Here is a 17,970-nt window from a genome sequence, read left to right as displayed (position 1 = left end):
TTGCCTCTGCTGAAGCACCCACAGGCTGAGCTCTGGGTACCAATCCTTCCAGGGCGGGTGGGATGGTTCTGTTGCCATGGCAACGCCTGTTTGCTGAGTGACTGACAGACCTCAGCCCCAGCTGGCACTGTGTTGGCAGGCCCCTTCCCCGCTTTGTTGTCCTGGGAGGTGGGACTACCGCCTGGCCGCAGCCCATGGGCCGCCTGGTGACTGGCTCCTCTGTCCCAGGTGCCCTCCCTGGACTACGGCTTGGCCCTCTGGTTTGATGCTTACACTCTGCGGAGGCAGAAATACGACATGCCATGCACCCAAGGCCAGTGGACCATCCAGAACCGGAGGTACCCGCCCGGAACCCCCTTCCTGTCCCTGCAGGTAACCCCCCTCGGGAGCCCAGGTCTGGGACCTCAGAGGGGCATCAGGCCTGTTGCCTCACCCTTGACCCAGTCCCTGTCCCGGCCCCCAGCCCGGGCCTCAGCCTCCCCTCCTGCCACCCAGAAGTCTCAGACACACATTTGTCATCAGCCGCCTTGGATGTTGGTCCTAGTTAGAGTGAAATGGTTTCATTTCCTTGGGTGCTGTCACCCCAAATCCTTAAGTGAGATGACGCAGAGCCACAGGACTCAGCAGTGCTAGGGTGCCTTTCCCTAAACCCGCCCAAGTGCAAATGCAGACACCTCTCGCTTATCCCGCTCCCTGCTGTTGGCCACATTCAAGCGGCTTCCCGGCTGTGAAGCTGCAGAGCCAGCGCCCATGCCGCTCTTGCTAACCCGACCGCTTCCCAGGGCCACCCTGAGTCACCCATGCCCCCTGTGGGGCGCCAGCCCTTGCTCTCTGTCCTGCCCTTTGCCCCCCGGTGACAAAGTTCCTGAGGAAGAATTGAGTCCCTTGGGGAGGTGGGCAGGACGCAGCGTGGCCAGGCCGTCCTCTGGTCGACGTGATGCAGTTTGATCAGTCGGATGAAGGCTGGGAAATGCGCACTGTGGCTGGCACCCTGTGGGCCACTGTTGGTCCTGACGGCTGCAAGGGAAGCAGGGAACGGAGGCAGTGCAGACGCGCTTTCCCTGGTCTGGGGAGTGAAGGAGAGAACTAGGGCATTCAAGGAGGGGGTATTTACAAGGGGAGGGGCTCTGTGTCTAAATGCTGTGCGGGAGCGTCCCTCAGAGGCAGAGAGGATGGGTCACGCACAGGGGATAATGGGGGCATGGAGGGAAAGCAGAAGGACACCCTCCCATGGTTCCATTTTTGCAGCGGGGGCAGAGGCTTGGGGAGAGAGAAGGGATCTCAAAGTAGCCTTGCAGATCTGGGGAGACCCCTCCCCACCTGCGGTACGGAGATACTGAAGAGAAGATTCTACATCTAGTAGCAGATTGGGCGTCTGCTCGCCTTCCAACCCTGAGGTCCTAGGGGTCTAATGGAGGCTGGGATTCTAATATGCAAGGTTCTTGATTTCAAAGATTTTGAGTATCCAAGATTCCAGCACACTAAAATTGGAAAGTTCTAGGACTCTGGAATTCTTGGATTCTGGGGTTGGTGTCCACGTTCACCAATGCTTGCATATATTTTTTATATATATATAAATTTATATTTTATTTTTGGCTGCGTTGGGTCTTTGTTGCTGCACGCGGGCTTTTCTGTAGTTGCAGCGAGCGGGGGCTTCTCTTCGTTGTGGTGCGCAGGCGTCTCATTGGGTGGCTTCTCTTGTTGCGGAGCATGGACTCTAGGCACGTGGACTTCAGTAGTTGTGGCACTCGGGCTCAGTAGTTGTGGCACATGGGCTTAGTTGCTCCGTGGCATGTGGGATCTTCCCGGAGCAGGGCTCGAACCTGTGTCCCCTGCCTTGGCAGGTGGATTCTTAACCACTGCGCCACCAGGGAAGTCCAACGCTTGTATTTTGCTTATCGGTTGATCCTTTTGAAAAGCGTCAGCCAGACGAGAGGGGACAGGGATTGATGATGCTCGTTCACTCGTCATCATCCTTTCCAGGGAGTTTGCAATTTATCAGGGACCATGATTAAAAGGAAAAAGAAGACGTGCCGAGGGTGTGAGTTCAGGCCTGTGCTGTTTGGGGGTGATGTCAGGTGGTGTGACTCTGGCCCGGTGCTTTTTGGAGAGCAGAAGGCATCTTGTCCCACGGGTCCCAGCATGTGGGTGGCATTTCTGTGCCACCTCTGTGGTGCTCCCTCAGGGCCCCTCCCCACCTGCCTGGGGGCATCCCAGACTGAGGATGGCTGGGCTCACCCCCCAGTGTCAGGAGCCCAGAGTGACCCTGAGAGTGGTCCTCGATTCACGGTTCTCCACATGATGATAACGTTTTTTCCCGCCACCCTCTCAACCCCATAGCTGAATCTGATATCTCGGCGAGGGGCTAGGAAGGGGTGAGAAGGGCCTGGGTCTGATATTCCCGCACTTAGCCCCCAGCGCCACGGCTATTCCATTAGCCGGGAGCCGGGCCCTGGCACCAGGCGCCCCATTCCACCTGCTTGGTGCTCAGCACAGGGCATCAGTTCATGCCCGACAGCCTGTGATGTCAGAGGCATCATCGTTCCATTTCCCAGAGAAGGGAATCGAGGCTCAGTGGGATTAAGTAGTACCCAGATGGGTCCGCAGTCAGGGCCTCTCTCCCATGCCCACCACTAGCCATGAACATCAGGTCACACGGTGGTCCACAACGTGCTCCCCCTGCAGGGCCTTCTTCCTGCCTCCCTGACGTAGCCAGGAGGGTCAGGCAAAGGTGTGGGCACTGGGGGCTGGGACTTCATGAGCTACCCTTGGGTTTCAAGTGTGGACCACAGATGGGGAGAGTCTTCATCAGAAGGAATGATAGTGCAATGGTGAAATTTCAGGCACTGTGACAGAGTCTATCAGGGTTGGAGGGGTCTCACCTTCCCCACTGTCTCAAAGCACCGTTGAGCTATAGAAAGTGGGCTGGGCTGACCATCGAGCCCTACCCTCACCCATTGTACAGGTGGGAAAACTGAGGTCTAGGGAGGACTAAAAACTTGGCTTCTTGTCCTTGTCTTTTTGCATTTTTGAAGTGGTGGCAAGGGACCAGGGTGCAGCTGGGTTGTGGGTGGGGTGGGAGGGTGAGGTTTGACGAGGCCCGGCACTCCCACCCCCTCCTCCCTCTTCCCAAGCCTCCCCCCACTGCTGGGGGGTTGAAGATGTGCTTGGGGGCGTCTGGTTACCTGGTTTCTGCATGTAACTCTGGGTACACCCCCTTCCTCATCTGTAAAACAAGGGGGTTAGGCCTGCCCAGGGTCCAGGGCCCCAACTTTTTATTATTTACCCATCAGAAAGATGTCTTCCAATAAGTTGTGTTTATTAGCTCCTAATGAAATGTCATTCCAAGTTGGGCTGGAGAGGTGGAAAGAGCTTAGCTGTTGAAATGAGACACAGCAGTGTTCAAACCCTGGCTCCTCTCCTTCCATTCAGCGAGGACTCACCCCTCCCAGCCTCAGGTAACTCATCTGAAAAGTGGGCATGCAGCAGGTCCCCATCCAGGGAGGAGTAAGTGAGATCGTGGGTGGAGGACGCCGGCTCCTGCAGGCCGGGATGGGCAGGAGCTCCAGAAGGCACTGGCCATGAGTTCGTAACTGGCTCTGGGCTCTGCACCAGGCAGGCCCAGAGCTCAGGTGCCGTTTCCATCACCCTCAGCAACCTGGTGAGGAAGCAGGCCCCGCACTGCCTCCTTCATAGACCAATGAGGGACTGAGGCACAGAGAGGCAAAGACATTCACACAAAGTCACCCAGCTCGTAACTAGAGAAACCAGAGTTGAGCTAGGCAGCATGATCCAGAGCGTGTGTGGCAGCGTGCGGGCCTGTGTGCGCACATCCACGCACGTACGCGTGCTCATCTGTGCGCTCACACTCGAGCAGAATCTTCCTGCAGATCCTCCGAGCAGCTGTGCCAGCTGTTCCCTCCCTTGGCCGAGCCGTCCCGACTAACGCACTGGCATCCTGCTGAGGGGACGGACAGCTTCTGGGGCTCTCCTCTCGTCAGCTCCGAGAGCAGCCTGGGAAGTCCCATCCCTGACTTCTCAGACCTTCGTTAAGGGTCCGGGGTCCCGCGGTGGAGACTCGTGGCCCCCTGCCCCCAGGCTCCTGCCCGTGTCTGAGGGTGGAAGGGAAGGCAGAGGTGTACCTCCAGACTGTAAGCACCGGACAAACCATTTCCTCTAGTTCTGATCTTTTTTGATAACCAGCGGCCTATGTAGGTGCTGGGAAATTCTTTGAATAAGCATTTGTTGGAAAATCTGCTTGTGTGGGTGGCAAAGACACAAGAGGTCTGGGGAAGGGTGTCGATTTCCAGGCACAGGATTTGTAGGGAGGGGGAGGCACAGTCCTGGGGCCCAGAATGGCCATTGACGAGGAGCGACAGAGGGTGGGTGTGGGGAGAGGGTGTCTCACCCCTCAGGTGCCAGCACAGTGATGAGGAGAGGCTGGCGCGGGTTCCCCCACGGGCGGGGCATCCTTGGGCACTGTCACCTCACTCCCCCGAGCCCTTTCTGCCTTCGCCCTACCTCCCTGTTTTCTACCCAGTTTCTCCCCAGCAGAGGCCTCATGCCCTTTGAGTGGCCTGGGGGCGGGGCAGGGAGCTGACCTCGTGAAATCCGGCAACCATTTCCACTTCACCGACGGGGACAGGCAGAGCCCCTGGCTCCTCAGGTCTGCTGGAGCCCCTCAGGCCCGGCCTGGCTATGGGGCGGCCCTTCTGCTCCTTTGATCCCCTGGGCGGCCACAGAGGCTCCTCGGGCACTGCCGGGTGCTGGCGATGAGGAAGAAGGAGCTCCAGCTGCTGCCCTTGGTGAGCGCACAGCCCGACGATAGCAGCTGGTTTTCAAAGAAATCATTTCTCACGCATGCCATCAAACACCCTACAAGGGAGCTATCACCCCATCTTACAGACTTGAAAATGGGAGCTTGCTGAGGTTGAGGCAGATGCCCAAGGTTGCACAGCTGGTTCACGTGGCAGAGCCCAGCCTCAGCTCTGCAGCTGCAGGTCCACCACTCTGGCCACCAAGTGAGACTGCTGTCCTCCCTTTTTTAGTGCTTGTCTTTGCTGACTGTCTTTCCCGTTTAACCTGTCTTTAGGGAAGGGAATGCATGTATGTGTGTATCCATCCATCTATCCTTCCATCCATCCTTCCATTCTTCCTTCCTTCCATCCATCCATCCATCCATCCATCCATCCATCCATCCATCCACCAATTCTTTCTTCCTTCCATCCGTTAATACACCAACCCACCCTTCCTTCCTTCTGTCCATCCATCCATCCATCTACCATCCAATCTTTCTTGAACTCCTCCCTGTGTAGAGTTGCTGACATGCAAGGTTGACCGGATCCCTGCTTACTGTCTAGGTGAGGCAGGAAGGAAAATTCTCCAAATCCAGAAAAGTGAGAAAGCGCAAGGCAGCCCCGGTGCAAAAATGTGCTTTCAGACCCCCAGCACTTTGTAGCTGAGATGAGACGTGGGCTCCACAGCTTTCAGACTTCTGGTGCTCCTTGGACAGGGTTTGGGGGGAGGGGGCAGCCTTTGGTGGATGGGGAGGGATTGGAGAGCCAGAGGACGCAAACCCTCACGCAGAAGGCACTGTGGCAAGAACCAGAAATGATGATGTGCAAAGGGGCCGGGCCAGTGCCTGCGTAGTTCCTTGAGGCAGGCTGCGTGGGGGAGAGGGAGGGAGGGAGGAGCCTGGTTAGCTGGGCCGCACGTGCCCTGCCTAATTCGGGCAGCCTCTGATCACTTCCAGCCAGTGTTTCTAGGGCTTATTTTTCAGAAGCAAGAATCTAAGATGTTATGTGCAATTAGCTGGCAACTACATTTGAAAAGAAGTTTTTAATACTGCACAGGCTAAACAGATCATCCTTAGGCTGAGTGATTCAGCCTGAGCTGCCGGATTACAGCCTCTTTTCTGGCTCCTGCTAATGAAGAGCCTCGCCTCAGAAATTCTGCCACCTCCTGTCTGCCCCAGGCCTCCAGGGTGAGGACTGAATGCTGCCCAGGTTGAGCAGGTTCCTGAGTACCGGGCTGAGCCGCAGGCTGACCCTGGAATCCTCTCTTGGATGCCGGTAGAGAAATGTCCTATTGACAGATGCTGGTGTCTTAGAGCCTCTGGCCAAGGCTTGAGGTGACCATGCAGCCCTCAAATTCTTATAAACTGAAACATTCCACTGCCCTCCAACCCGGCTCTGGTTCCCTCCAACCCGGCTCTGGTTCCTTCCCTGTCTCTCCACAGTCTCCCGTGACTGTCTGGGGACAGTGCCCCAGGCCCCTGAAATTTAAGCATGTTCAGGAACGCACCTGATTCCTCATTTCCCCCTGCCCGGTATTTCCCAGCCCCCAGATCCCCTGTCCACTCTCCAGGGCAATTCTCTGGGGATAGTAATCCATGATAGCATTTGTTTATCTACTTTAAAAACAAACCACAACACCCCCTTGCTTCCTTAGTTTTAAAAGGATTAGGACGAGGCTTGTGCAGGAGCGCCCCCTGGTGGCACCTCATCCCGCTCTGGTCCCCCTGGGCTGCAGAGCAGTGGTTCTCAAAATTTTCCATCTCAGAACCCCTCTGTACTCTTTAATTATGGAGCACCCCAGAGAGTTTTATGCCTTGTATAAAAACTATATTTTAACCTATATTTACAGTATTAGAAATGAAAACCGAGAACATTTAAAAATATTTATCAGTTCATTTAAAATAATAAGAAACCCATTACATTTTAACATAAAGGACATATTTTATGAAAAATTAATTATATTTCCCAAACTAAAAACATTTGGTGAGGAATAATCTCACCGTTTTACATTTTTGCAACTTTCTTTAATAATTGGATTAGTAGACCACAAATGAATCCCCACACCTGCTTCCTCATTCAATGGGTTACACATCACATAGGCTCTGGAAAATTCCATTCTACCTTGTGTGAGAAGAGAGTGAAAAAGGCAAATGATACCTGAGAATTATTATAAAAATACTTTTTACTCTGGACCCCAAGTGGTCCCCAGACCGTACTTTGAGAACTGTTTATTGGTATGGGGGCAAGAATATCACTGCAGGCAAACAGTATATGGGGAAACTAAACCTTAGGCCAGGTCTGAGGGGAGTCATGGGGAACGTGAGGGCTCAGCCCCTAGAGCTCATGTGGCAGTGACGGTCAGGGTGCACCTCCGCACAGTGCAGGCTGGGTGGGGCCTCCTGGGTCCTGAGGAAGCTGGCTTCTCGTCCACCTCAGCACTTCCCTTCCTGAGCCTTATCTGGAGAGCGGGATGAGAACAATCCCTCCTCACAGGGTGGAGTTGCTGTGAGAACCGCAAAATCCCCATGCAACGGGGCCTCCAACTATTACTGAACTATTAAATGCTTGCCGTGTTCTGGAAGTTCTGAGGAAGCCTCTGGCCTCTGGCTCTGTGGGCTGCTGCATCTGCTGTGGGATGTTCCCATCATGCTTTGGGGCACTCCCACTTGCTCTCTTGACTTCCTCCTACCTTCTCTGCTGGGGGCATTTTCACCTCTGTCTGCAGACCTTTCCACCCGTGTTCTGGGTGTTTCCCTCACCTGTAAAGGCATTCCTGTTTGCTCTGTGAGGATACTCCCTTCCCTGTGGGAGGCATTCCTAGGAGCTGATGGGGCCAACCCATCTGTTCTGTTGAGGGTGTCCCGCCTGGGAAGGCAGGGAACCCCAGGCTGCTCTCTGAGGAGGGTCCCGCTGCTTGGGGGGCGTGGCTGCGCCTGCTCCATGAAAGCATGGCCTCTTGCTGTGTAAGGCCAGGTGTGACCAGGCACCGTGTGGGATGAGCACCGTGCCCCTCACCCTGGAGTCGGGAGGATTCTTACCTGCTCTCTGCGGGGAATTCCACCTGCTCTGTGGGAACGAGAGCATGATCGATGGGGACGGGGGTGTCCGACAGGGATGTGAGTGTGCTCCCACAGCTGGGGGGTGGTCCCACCCGAGTGTGGCCACTCACGGAGAAGGTGCCGCCCATCAGCATGGCACTGCTGATCCTGGGAGCGGGACTGGTGCCTCCCTCATGCCCAGAGGATCACAGGGAAGCCACCAGGGCTGTGGAGGCTTCTCAGTGGGAGGGAAAGGCCTGAATGGGGAGCGAGGCTGCCTTCTCACTCCACACCGAGCACAGGAGGAACATCCCTTCCAGTCTATGGAGAGTAGACCAGTCAAGGACTATTGCTTCCACTGACCCATTGGAGACTTTTGTCAGATGTCAGGTCAACAGACATGATAATTTCCCTTGTTTTACAAGGGAGGAAAGTGAGGCTCAGAGAAGGACTCTGACTTGCTAGACTCTTACAGCTCCTAGGTGACTGGAACTAGAGTCCAGACGTTAACTTTTATCCTGCAGGCAATGGGGAGCCATTGAAGGTTTTTGAGCAGGGGAGTGACATAGCCAGGCTGCTTTCTAGATGACTCTGGGGGTGAGTGGCCACCCAAGGGAGAAATCAAGACAGAGGAGGTGGGGGTGGGCTGGGGATGTGGCTCCCCCTTCCTTTCCGACCGCCCTGTCCTTGCCCTGTCTGTACACGGGGACCCAGGCTGTCCCTTACCTAGGACCAGACCGTGTGGCCCTGAGCCTGTCTCTGGTCACCCCCAGGCTGTGTGGCCTGCGAACCCTGCAGCCCTACGCCGAGAGGATCCCTGTGGTGGCCACCGCTGGCATCACCATCAACTTCACGTCCCAGATCTCCCTCACCGGGCCCGGCGTGCAGGTGCACTACGGCTTGTACAACCAGTCAGATCGTGAGTGTGGGCAGGCTGGGGACTGGGGCGGGGACCCCCAAAGCCCCCGCGGCTTCTCTCTGCCTCTGAGCTGTCCCTGGAAGCACCAAGAGGCTGGTCAAAAGGAGTGTGTGTGTGTGTGTGTGTGTGTGTGTGTGTGTGTGTAAACATATGCAGCTTTGTGTGTGCTCACGTGTGCAAGGCAGTCATGCGTGTTCACGAGGTATATACACTCATACCTACCCGAGTGTGCGCTGTGTGCATGTGCCCGGACATGTATGTCCACATGGACCGTGTACACAGGCCTGTGGGTACACATGTGAGCACGCGGGTGCCTCGTGTCTGCACGTGTTTTCATGCTGACGCGTGTCCTAATGGCTCCTTCCCTGTCCAGCCTGCCCTGGAGAGTTCCTCTGCTCTGTGAACGGACTCTGTGTGCCTGCCTGCGACGGGGTCAAAGACTGCCCCAACGGCCTGGATGAGAGAAACTGTGGTGAGCTGCCTGCCCACCCCGTCGCTCCTCTCTCCTCACCTCTGTGCTGGGCTGAGCCCACCCTTTCAAAACCCGCCCCCCACAGGCAGCTCCCATTAGCAGCATCCAGGAAGTAGGGCTCCCTCGCTGCGCTGACATGGAACGGTGGAAGCACAGAGTGAGGGCCACCCAGTGGGGCAGTGACAGGGACAAGCTGGGACCCAGGTGTCCTGACTCCCAGCTCAGGGCTTCTCCCCACCAGGCCATCACCCCCAGCCTTCTGCCAGAACAGCCGTCCAAGAAGGAACAGAGCAGATGAGGGAGGGTAGGACCAGAAGGGGGAAGGCTATCAAGAAGAGCCCAGCAGACCCAGGTTGGCCAAGGAGAGGATCCTTCATCTGCCTCCTCTGAGCGGGGTCCTCCACTGCAGGGGTTCAGACTGGAGCTGCCAACTCTTCCCGAGGTTGTGCTCACCACTGCCCAGCCCTGGCAGAAGGGGCTCAGGGTCCTGATGGCCCCCGAGCCAGGGCTCCCTCGGATCAATACCTCTGCCTCTGAATCCTGGCTTCTGGCTCCCAGAGTCACCATCAGTACAGCCTGTTCCAGTCTGATCTCCCCAGACCACCTGCATCCCATCAAAGTTTTACATATGTGGGGAGAGAAGCAGGAGGGAAGGGAGGTGTGCCTGCCTCTGCGCTGATCCTCTGATCCTGCTCGTGAAGGTGCCTCCTATTTGGAACCAGAACATCTGGCGTCAAGTTCTGGCTCAGCCAGGTGACCTTGGAAAAGTCACTTCATTTCTGTTTCCACCGATGAAATGGAGCATCTCACAGGGTTGCTGTGACACTCAGGCGTAAAGTAGCTGAGAAAGAAATTTGCGATCATGACACGCGATACGATGCACAGTCACAGGCAGCGCAAAGTCCCAGCCTGGTGCCTCTGGCTTCCTCCCACCTGTCCCCTCCCTGTGTCCTCATACAGTTTGCAGAGCCACGTACCAGTGCCAAGAGGACAGCACATGCATCTCACTGTCCAGGGTCTGTGACCAGCAGCCTGACTGTCTCAATGGGAGTGATGAAGAGCTGTGCCAGGAAGGTAGGGTGGGGTACGACCAGGTATCTAGAGGGAAACCGAAGAATGCGCTCAGCCAGATAGCCCAGCCCTTCTGCATGCTTCTCCTCAAAGCTTTCTGCCCTCTTGTCCAAATGCTTCCCAACCCATTTATAAGTATGCCCATATGTCTGTCCATCCATCCATCCATCCATCCATCCATCCATCTTCTGGTCTCCCCAACCATCTTGTCTGTCCATTGATTCACACATCCACTCACTCACTCATCCATCGGCCTGTCCAACCACCTATCTCCCTATCCACTAAGCCATCAATCTACTCACTTACTGGTTTACCCAACTGCCTCTCTGTATGTCCATTGTTCCATCCTCCAGCCATGCATCCACGGATCTCTCTAACTACATGTTTGTCCATTAGTCCTTACATCCACTCATTTATCCACCCAGAGAGCTGCTTGTCAGCCTTCTTACCAGACCATCAAGTCACCCATTTGTTGGTCTGCCCGATCTCCTGAGTCTCCAGTGTTTTATCCATTCGTCCATCCATCCATCCATCTGCCCAGCCAACCTTCACTCACAGACGACCCAGTGATATGCGAGGCAGAGTTGAGAAATGGGAATAAAAGACACCAAAGTGGTCCCTGCCCTCTGGGGATTATCTGATAGCAGAAAAAAAAAAAAAAAAAATGATGGGTGACTCTCTTTGGCCCAGACCTTCTGGACATCATGTGCAGTAGCGTATGAAGACTGGACAATGAGATCAGGCTGAGAAAGCTTCCTGGAAGAGGCAGGCTTTGAACTGGGCCTTGAAGGGAGGTGAAATTTAAGTAGCGAAGGAAAGGAGAGCAGGCGAAAACTGTGGAGGAGGAAGCTGTGCACGGTGAAGGCAGTGAGGTGCAGCTGTGTGGCTGGGGGGGGGCAGGGCCCCGAGGGCTGCCAGGCTGGGAGGGGAGCTCAGCCTGATGGGAGAGGCAGAGCCGCGCTCTTGGGAGCCTCCCTGGGCTGCAAGTGGAGGCACGGGTCTGCCTTCAGGTACCATAACTGGAGGGAGGCGTAATCTTACTGTCAGGTGCCCAGGTCTGAGAGGGGAGACACTGCTTTCTCTTAACAGACCAGCGTGTGGGGTGCGGAGGGGACGTGGCCTTTAGGGGACCTTAAAGGAGCCTCAGGGAACCCTTTAGTGGGGTCAAGAGACCCCTCTCCGGTCGCCTCCTGGCCTCCTCCAGGCTCTGTCTTCCCTGGCCTCGTTTTGGAGGCTCCTTTGGGCTCAGGGACCCGCCCTCTAAGCCCTGCCCCCACCCCCTCTATTCCAGGGGTGCCTTGCGGGACGTTCACTTTCCAGTGTGAGGACCGCAGTTGTGTGAAGAAGCCCAACCCACGGTGCGACGGGCACCCCGACTGCAAGGACGGCTCGGACGAGCAGCACTGTGGTGAGCCCTGGGGGCTCCGACAGGCTGGGCTGGGCGGCGTGCCCCTCCGCCTGCGGGGCCGTCCAGCGTGGGAGCGAGGGAGGTCCCCCCCTGCGAAGCTGGAGGGAGAGCTCATCAGTCTGTCCGTCTGTCTCTTTCTACCCCGCCTCTGCCCCCTGGTGTGGGTCCTGCCCGCCTCTCTCCCTCCCTCGCCCCTTCGTTCTCTTTTCCTGTCCCCTTCGTGTCGCTCCTCTGCTCGCCCTTCCTGCCTCCCCCTTCTCTTTTTCTCTGTGTCTGTTTCTCTGCGGCCGCTCGCCCTCTGTCCATCCCTGCCCCTCTTCCACCCCTAGACTGTGGCCTCCAGGGCCCCTCGGGCCGCATCGTGGGCGGGGTCGAGTCCTCGGAGGGTGAGTGGCCCTGGCAGGCCAGCCTCCAGGTTCGGGGCCGACACATCTGCGGGGGGGCCCTCATCGCTGACCGCTGGGTCATCACCGCTGCCCACTGCTTCCAGGAGGACAGGTGAGGGGGACGGCACGGGGACGTGGGCCGCGAGAGGTGGGGTAGGGAAGGCTGTGACGGGGTACGGTGTGTCTGAAACCTAAGCAGACAGAGGGGAGGGCGGTGGGAAGCCCCTCAGACTGGCTGCTCTGCCCCTTGGGTTCAGCCCTGGCTCCACCGCGAGCACGCTCTGTGCCCCTGGGGAGGCTGCCTGACCTCTCTACTTCTGGTATCTTGCTTTCAGCTGGGTCAGTGATTCATTTATTTGCTCATTCATCCCTTCAACGATATTCGTTGTGCTCCTACTGTGTGCCAGGGGCTGTGCTAGACACTGGGGGACAGCAGAAAACAGAACTGCCTGACCTGGTCGTAGGCCATAAACCCCCCCCCGCTCCAGGCATGCCTGTCTGTGACCTGGGGCGGGAGAGGTGGGGCAGAGAAACCCACAAGAAGGGACATCTCACCCTGCCCTGCAGACATCTTCCTCATCTCCGTGGTGGGCTGACAGCACCCACTCTCCACCCCTAGCCTGATGTCTGGTGTCCCAGACCCGACCCCCAGCACGGCCAGTTCTGGACTCTGTCCCCACACCTTCTCCTCTGTCCTGGGTTTACACAGTCCTTGCCAAAGGCCTGGAGCCACCAGGGCACCCTCTCCCCTCACACTCAGCGAGGCAGCAAGCCCTCTCAGTGGTCTGGAGAACCTTCAGCCACTGCCTGTCCACGCTGCCACCATCACCCCTGGGTCACCCCGGCAGCCCAGAGCCCAGTTCCCTTTTGCATCCTCTGCCCAGGTGCCCGGGTGCCCTTCTGGGTGCGGTCTGACTACCCAGCTTCTTTCACTTCATCCCTGGCTCCCCACTGCCCACAAGGTAGAGAAAGACCTGGATGCTGACCCGGCCTCCAGGGGTCTGCACAGCCCAGTCTCTGCCAATTCTCCCACACTCAACTCCCTCCCCCTCCTCCTGAGGACCGGCAAGTTTCAGGGCGTTCCCAGCTGCCCCATCTATAAAGTGCACAGAAAAAAGGAAAGAATGATCCGCCAACGCCTGGCACTGTGCTAATTTGTGTTACATACAAAGTCTTATTGAATTCTCTCAGGCACATATGAGTAGGTGATGCTATTCCCATTTTGCAGATGGGGTGACTGAGGCCTAGAGAGGTGCACACTCACCTCGGGAGGGATGACGCTGGAGCTGGAACCCAGGCAGGAGGGCTCCAGGGCCACCACTGAACACCATACCACCAGCCGCCTGGCCTTCCAGAGCAGGGCGGGGATGGGTTGGAGGCTGGTGTCCCGGGGGAAAGCTGTCTACCCTAGGGATCTGGGATGGGATCGGGGAGGCGGCCGCTGAGCGAGTCCCCGTCTCTGCCCTCAGCATGGCGTCCCCGGCGCTGTGGACCGTGTTCCTGGGCAAAGTGTGGCAGAGCGCTCGCTGGCCGGGTGAGGTGTCCTTCAAGGTGAGCCGTCTGCTCCTGCACCCGTACCATGAGGAGGACAGCCACGACTATGACGTGGCCCTGCTGCAGCTCGACCACCCCGTGGTGCGCTCGGCCTCCGTGCACCCCGTCTGCCTGCCCGCGCGCTCCCACTTCTTCGAGCCGGGCCTGCACTGCTGGATCACGGGCTGGGGTGCCCTGCGTGAGGGTGGTGAGCTGGACTGCGGGCAGGGGAGATGGGATGGGTCCCCCTCATGCAGCTTCTGAGCCTGGAGGTGAACTGGCAGGGGGCCCTGGGGCTCCCCTCCAGAGGCCCACTAGTCCTGGGATTAATTTGGGCTGGATTTCATGGGAAAAAACCTTTAACTATGGCCGTGGGCCTCTCCCCTTCCCTTCCTGCCAGAAGGGCATTTAAGGAGAACCAAGGTCATGGAAGGATATCCTAGGGGATAAGTGCGGAGTGATGGGGCAGGCCAGGGACCCCACAGCCCGTGGGCAAGCTCCAACCCTCTGCTCCTTGGACAGCGGGGGGTGGGGGGGTATGTGTCTGTGTTGGGGGGAGGCTCTTAATTATTAACACTTACCGCATGGAGGTTAGATTTTAGGGGAACATGATTTCATTTAATCCATCCAATAACCCTAGCTATTGGTTATCACGGACCCCACCTTAAGGATGGGGAAACGGAGGCTCAGAGACATTTAGCTGTGACTCAAAGTCACACAGCCAGAGAGGGTTGGAGCAGAGACTAGAACCCAGGACTATCTGACCCCAGAGCCCCTGCTGTTTGGATGCTGCCTCTCAGAAACATGAGTTTCTCCGCTTCCCGCCTACACTGACCGGAGCTGGCCATCCCTAGAGGCCAGCTCTCAGTTCCGTACATAACTACAGCCACGCCCTGCACCCTTCGCGGTGGTGCCTTTAAAACTGTGTACTGTGCTTTATAGTCTGGAGGTGGGCAGGACTGAGCGATAATTTAAGACGGAGAAACTGGGGCTCAGGTGAAAAGTGACATGTCCAAGAGCATGATAGGGAATAGTGTAAAACAAGGATGGGTCCACTTCCTCATTCATTCATTCAATGACACATTTATGAGCACCTGCTATATGCCAGGCATCGAGTTGGACAAAGGGAATATAAAGACAAACAGGAAACATGCTTTGGGGAGCTGACACGGATGGGGAGGTACGGGGGGCAGTGGCAGCCCGGAGGAAGGGCGGGCTGAGCTCAGGCTTGGAGGACAGGTCAGCAGTGTCCCAGCGAAGGGGAAAGGCATTTCTGATAAGAGCACAGGTGGCAACCCAGGGAGCCCTGAGGACACCCAGCACCAGAGGGGAGCCGGTGGATCTGGGTGCGGATCCGGAGCCAGGAGTCCTCCTCCTGACCTGCTCGAAGCATCAGGGCTTTGAGAAAAAGCACAGATGTCTGGGCCCAGCCCAGCCGAACAGACCGGATCTCCGGGTGGAACTAGGCACAGTGTTGATTGAAGCTCCTCGGGAGAAGTGCTGGCTGGACAGTGGGGAGACGCTGAGGAGTTTTAGGGGGGAGTGAAGGGGTGAGATGTGTGTTCTGGAAAAATCTCCCAGGGCTGTCAGAGAGCGGAGGGGAGGCAGCCAAGAAGCCTCAAGCAGGAGGGGTGGCGGGGGGAGGACCTAAGGAGGACCCTAGTCCAGATAGGCCCTGGGCAGGGTCGGGGTGGGGTCTGTCACCATGAGCTTCTCGGAGAAGGAGCCAGACAGAGTGATGGAGATGTGGAGGGCGGGGATGGGAAGGGGGGCAGAGCAGGAGCGAGGAAGGGGGCTCCTGAGATGCAAGAGGAGGAGCCACGGGAAGAGTGGGGGCCCCTGGCACCTCAGATCTTCTCACCTCTGCCCCCGACACCGCCGGGCAGGCCCCACCAGCAACGGTCTGCAGAAGGTGGACGTGCAGCTGATCCCGCAGGACTTGTGCAGCGAGGCCTACCGCTACCAGGTGACCCCCCGCATGCTGTGTGCCGGCTACCGCAGGGGCAAGAAGGATGCCTGCCAGGTGACTCCTGCGGGATGGGCCAGATCGGGGAGAGAGGGCGCTGCTCACGTCACCCGGGGCCTGCTGCAGCCTCACGGCAAGGTGGGCTTGGCTGTCCCCACTTTATGGATGAGGAAACTGAGGCTCGGGAGGTTGAGAGACTTGCTCCAGGTTGCAGGCCCCAGATCAGAAGAGACCCCGGGGGGCAGGGCTGAGGCCCAAGCCCAGCTCTGCTCCTTGCCCTCCGCGAGGCGCTTTGCCCAAGTGAGGCAGCAGAGAGGACTAGAGCCCACAGAAGGCAGGCGGGGCTGGGCAGGGCGCGGGGACACACATCCACGCTTCCGCGAAAGCCAGGCCCTGCTGGAGGCCAGGCTGGGCTGGTTTGGGCCGCCTCCATCTATCAGAGGCTTCCAAAGGGGACGTGTCACTCAGAACATCCCCAGCAGTCGGGACCCTTGCCTGGAAGGGGATGTCTCTACCCTGACGTGGCCCTGTCTCTTCCCCTCTTGCAGGGTGACTCGGGCGGCCCGCTGGTGTGCAAGGAGCCCAGTGGCCGCTGGTTCCTGGCGGGGCTGGTTAGCTGGGGTCTGGGCTGTGGCCGGCCCAACTACTTCGGCGTCTACACCCGCATCACAGGTGTGATTGGCTGGATCCAGCAGGTGCTGACTTGAGAAGCTGCCCCCGCAGCGCAAGGGCCCCCACCTCTTGGACTCAGAGAGCCCAGGGCGCCCACCAGGCAGGGGAGCAAGTATTCTGCCGGTGGCAGGGCCCCGTGGGGACAGGAGGTGGTGTCTCTCCTCTCCCGCAACCTGTTGCCTGACATCTGCCCCAGTGAGGACACAAGGAGGGAGAGGGGCCATCAGCTGGTGGTCAAGACTTCCCCTGAGGGCCTGGGATGGTCACCAGGCCCGGCTGGGGGGGTTCACATCCAGCCTGTCCCCTCCTGATTCTCTCTCCTCCTTCCCCTTCCTCCGCTGCTGACTTTGGTGGGCAAGGGTCGAGCAGCAGTCATGTGGCTGCCGGGCCCCCCGCCTGCCCCCGCCCCAGCGCAGAGGCTGCTGGGCCAGCATCCTCTCCAGACAGCAGATTCCAGCCTTTGAAGCCCTTGGCCTAACTTGAGGGGTGGGGGAGGAAGGTGCCCCCGCAGGAAGGGCCCTCAGAGCCCTGGAGACAGCCAAGTGGGCCAGCCGCCACTGCAGGCCAAAGGGTGGGGAGCCCCAGGTCCAGGGTCCTCCCATGCCTACCTGTTCCTCGGGCCTTCACTGCCCACTCTCACCTGGAGGTGAGCTCAGCTGCCCTGTGGAATAAAGCTGTCTGACCCGAGGTCCTGTTCTGGGGATTGAATGGGGCCCCGGGCACCAATCTCACGCCTTTGACTGAGCAGCCCCTGTTATCTGCTCAGCCTGTTGGCTAAGCGTCCAGAAGACCAAGGGGTGGGGGCGGTCAGTGGGGGCAGCGGCGGCCTCCAGGGCAGCTGCCTAGGTCCTGGGAGCAACCCCAGGAAGGCAAAGGTTTGGTGCCCCTCAGGTCAGAGTGAGGGCTGGGACAAGTGATGCACTCCTTCTGGAAGCCCGGAAGGAAGCTGAGGGGCAGAGAGTGTCATGATCGCACCAGGGAGGGGTCAGGAGTGGAGCCTGGAGCGGAAGCCCCATCTCCTGATTCCCAGGCTGCCGCTTCCCCTCTGGCACGGCACTGCCTCTGCATTCTGAGTCATTTATTCAGCGAGCAGCTCCAGGCTCCTACAACGTGCCGAGGGCCGCACTGGGGTCACAGAGCTGCACGGAACTTGGCTCCTCATCTCGGGAGGGGTGGGGATGCTGACCCAGGGTGAAGGGGCTTTGGGGTAGACTGCAACTCGGGAAGGCTGCCTTGGAGGAGACTTGGGGTTCAAAGGTGGCCAAGGTGGGGAAGAGCATTCCAGGCAGGGGAACAGCATGTGCAAAGGCAACAGTCCCCAAAGGCAGTGGCCTGTTAGGGAACAGTAAGTTGTTTTTAGTTGGAACAGAGGTTGGCAGGGGTGGTGGTGGGGTGGGCGGTAGGGCTAAAAAGGAATGCATGGGGAGGGGCAAACTGAGATTAGATGGCAAAGAGCTTGGAGTGGAGCTATGAATTGACCCTGGGCGCTCTGGGAAGCCGTGGAAGGCTCTAGAGCAGGGAAGTGACCGACACAGGATGGATTCCCATTTTAGAACCACCACCGGCACCAGCCTGGAGGAAGTGGGAGGCAGGGAGGCCGGTAAGGAGGCCACTGTGGAATTCCAGGGAGAAGAGGATGGATCCTGGATGGAGCAGGGCAAGGAGGATGGACATAGGGTTGAAGGACCCTTACTGTCCTCCAGGTGCCT

At 58.0% G+C, this 17,970-nt stretch overlaps 1 protein-coding gene across 6 annotated transcripts in view; it reads left to right on the top strand.

Annotated features, from left to right (window-relative positions):
• Nucleotides 1–16,968, top strand: part of TMPRSS6 (transmembrane serine protease 6) — a 37,980-nt gene extending 21,012 nt beyond the window's left edge. The window contains exons 10-18 of one of the 6 annotated variants that reach the window (XR_009521260.1): nucleotides 229–372; nucleotides 8,549–8,753; nucleotides 9,127–9,225; nucleotides 10,186–10,299; nucleotides 11,588–11,704; nucleotides 12,034–12,202; nucleotides 13,560–13,641; nucleotides 15,510–15,646; nucleotides 16,138–16,266. Coding sequence is in view for 5 of the 6 variants with exons in the window: in XM_060025603.1 (XP_059881586.1) it covers nucleotides 229–372; nucleotides 8,549–8,753; nucleotides 9,127–9,225; nucleotides 10,186–10,299; nucleotides 11,588–11,704; nucleotides 12,034–12,202; nucleotides 13,560–13,831; nucleotides 15,510–15,727; nucleotides 16,138–16,296 (1,497 nt within the window). In the remaining variant the exon portion in view is untranslated. Of the gene's footprint in view, nucleotides 1–228; nucleotides 373–8,548; nucleotides 8,754–9,126; nucleotides 9,226–10,185; nucleotides 10,300–11,587; nucleotides 11,705–12,033; nucleotides 12,203–13,559; nucleotides 13,832–15,509; nucleotides 15,728–16,137 lie in introns of those variants that run through there. The other 5 variants (XM_060025606.1, XM_060025605.1, XM_060025604.1 and 2 more) reach the window with 5 other exon arrangements.
• Nucleotides 16,969–17,970: the final 1,002 nt, after the last annotated feature.

This window comes from Delphinus delphis, chromosome 11 (genome assembly GCF_949987515.2).
Source record: "Delphinus delphis chromosome 11, mDelDel1.2, whole genome shotgun sequence".
Classification (NCBI taxonomy): domain Eukaryota; kingdom Metazoa; phylum Chordata; class Mammalia; order Artiodactyla; family Delphinidae; genus Delphinus; species Delphinus delphis.
This window is presented reverse-complemented; position numbering and strand designations above follow the sequence as displayed.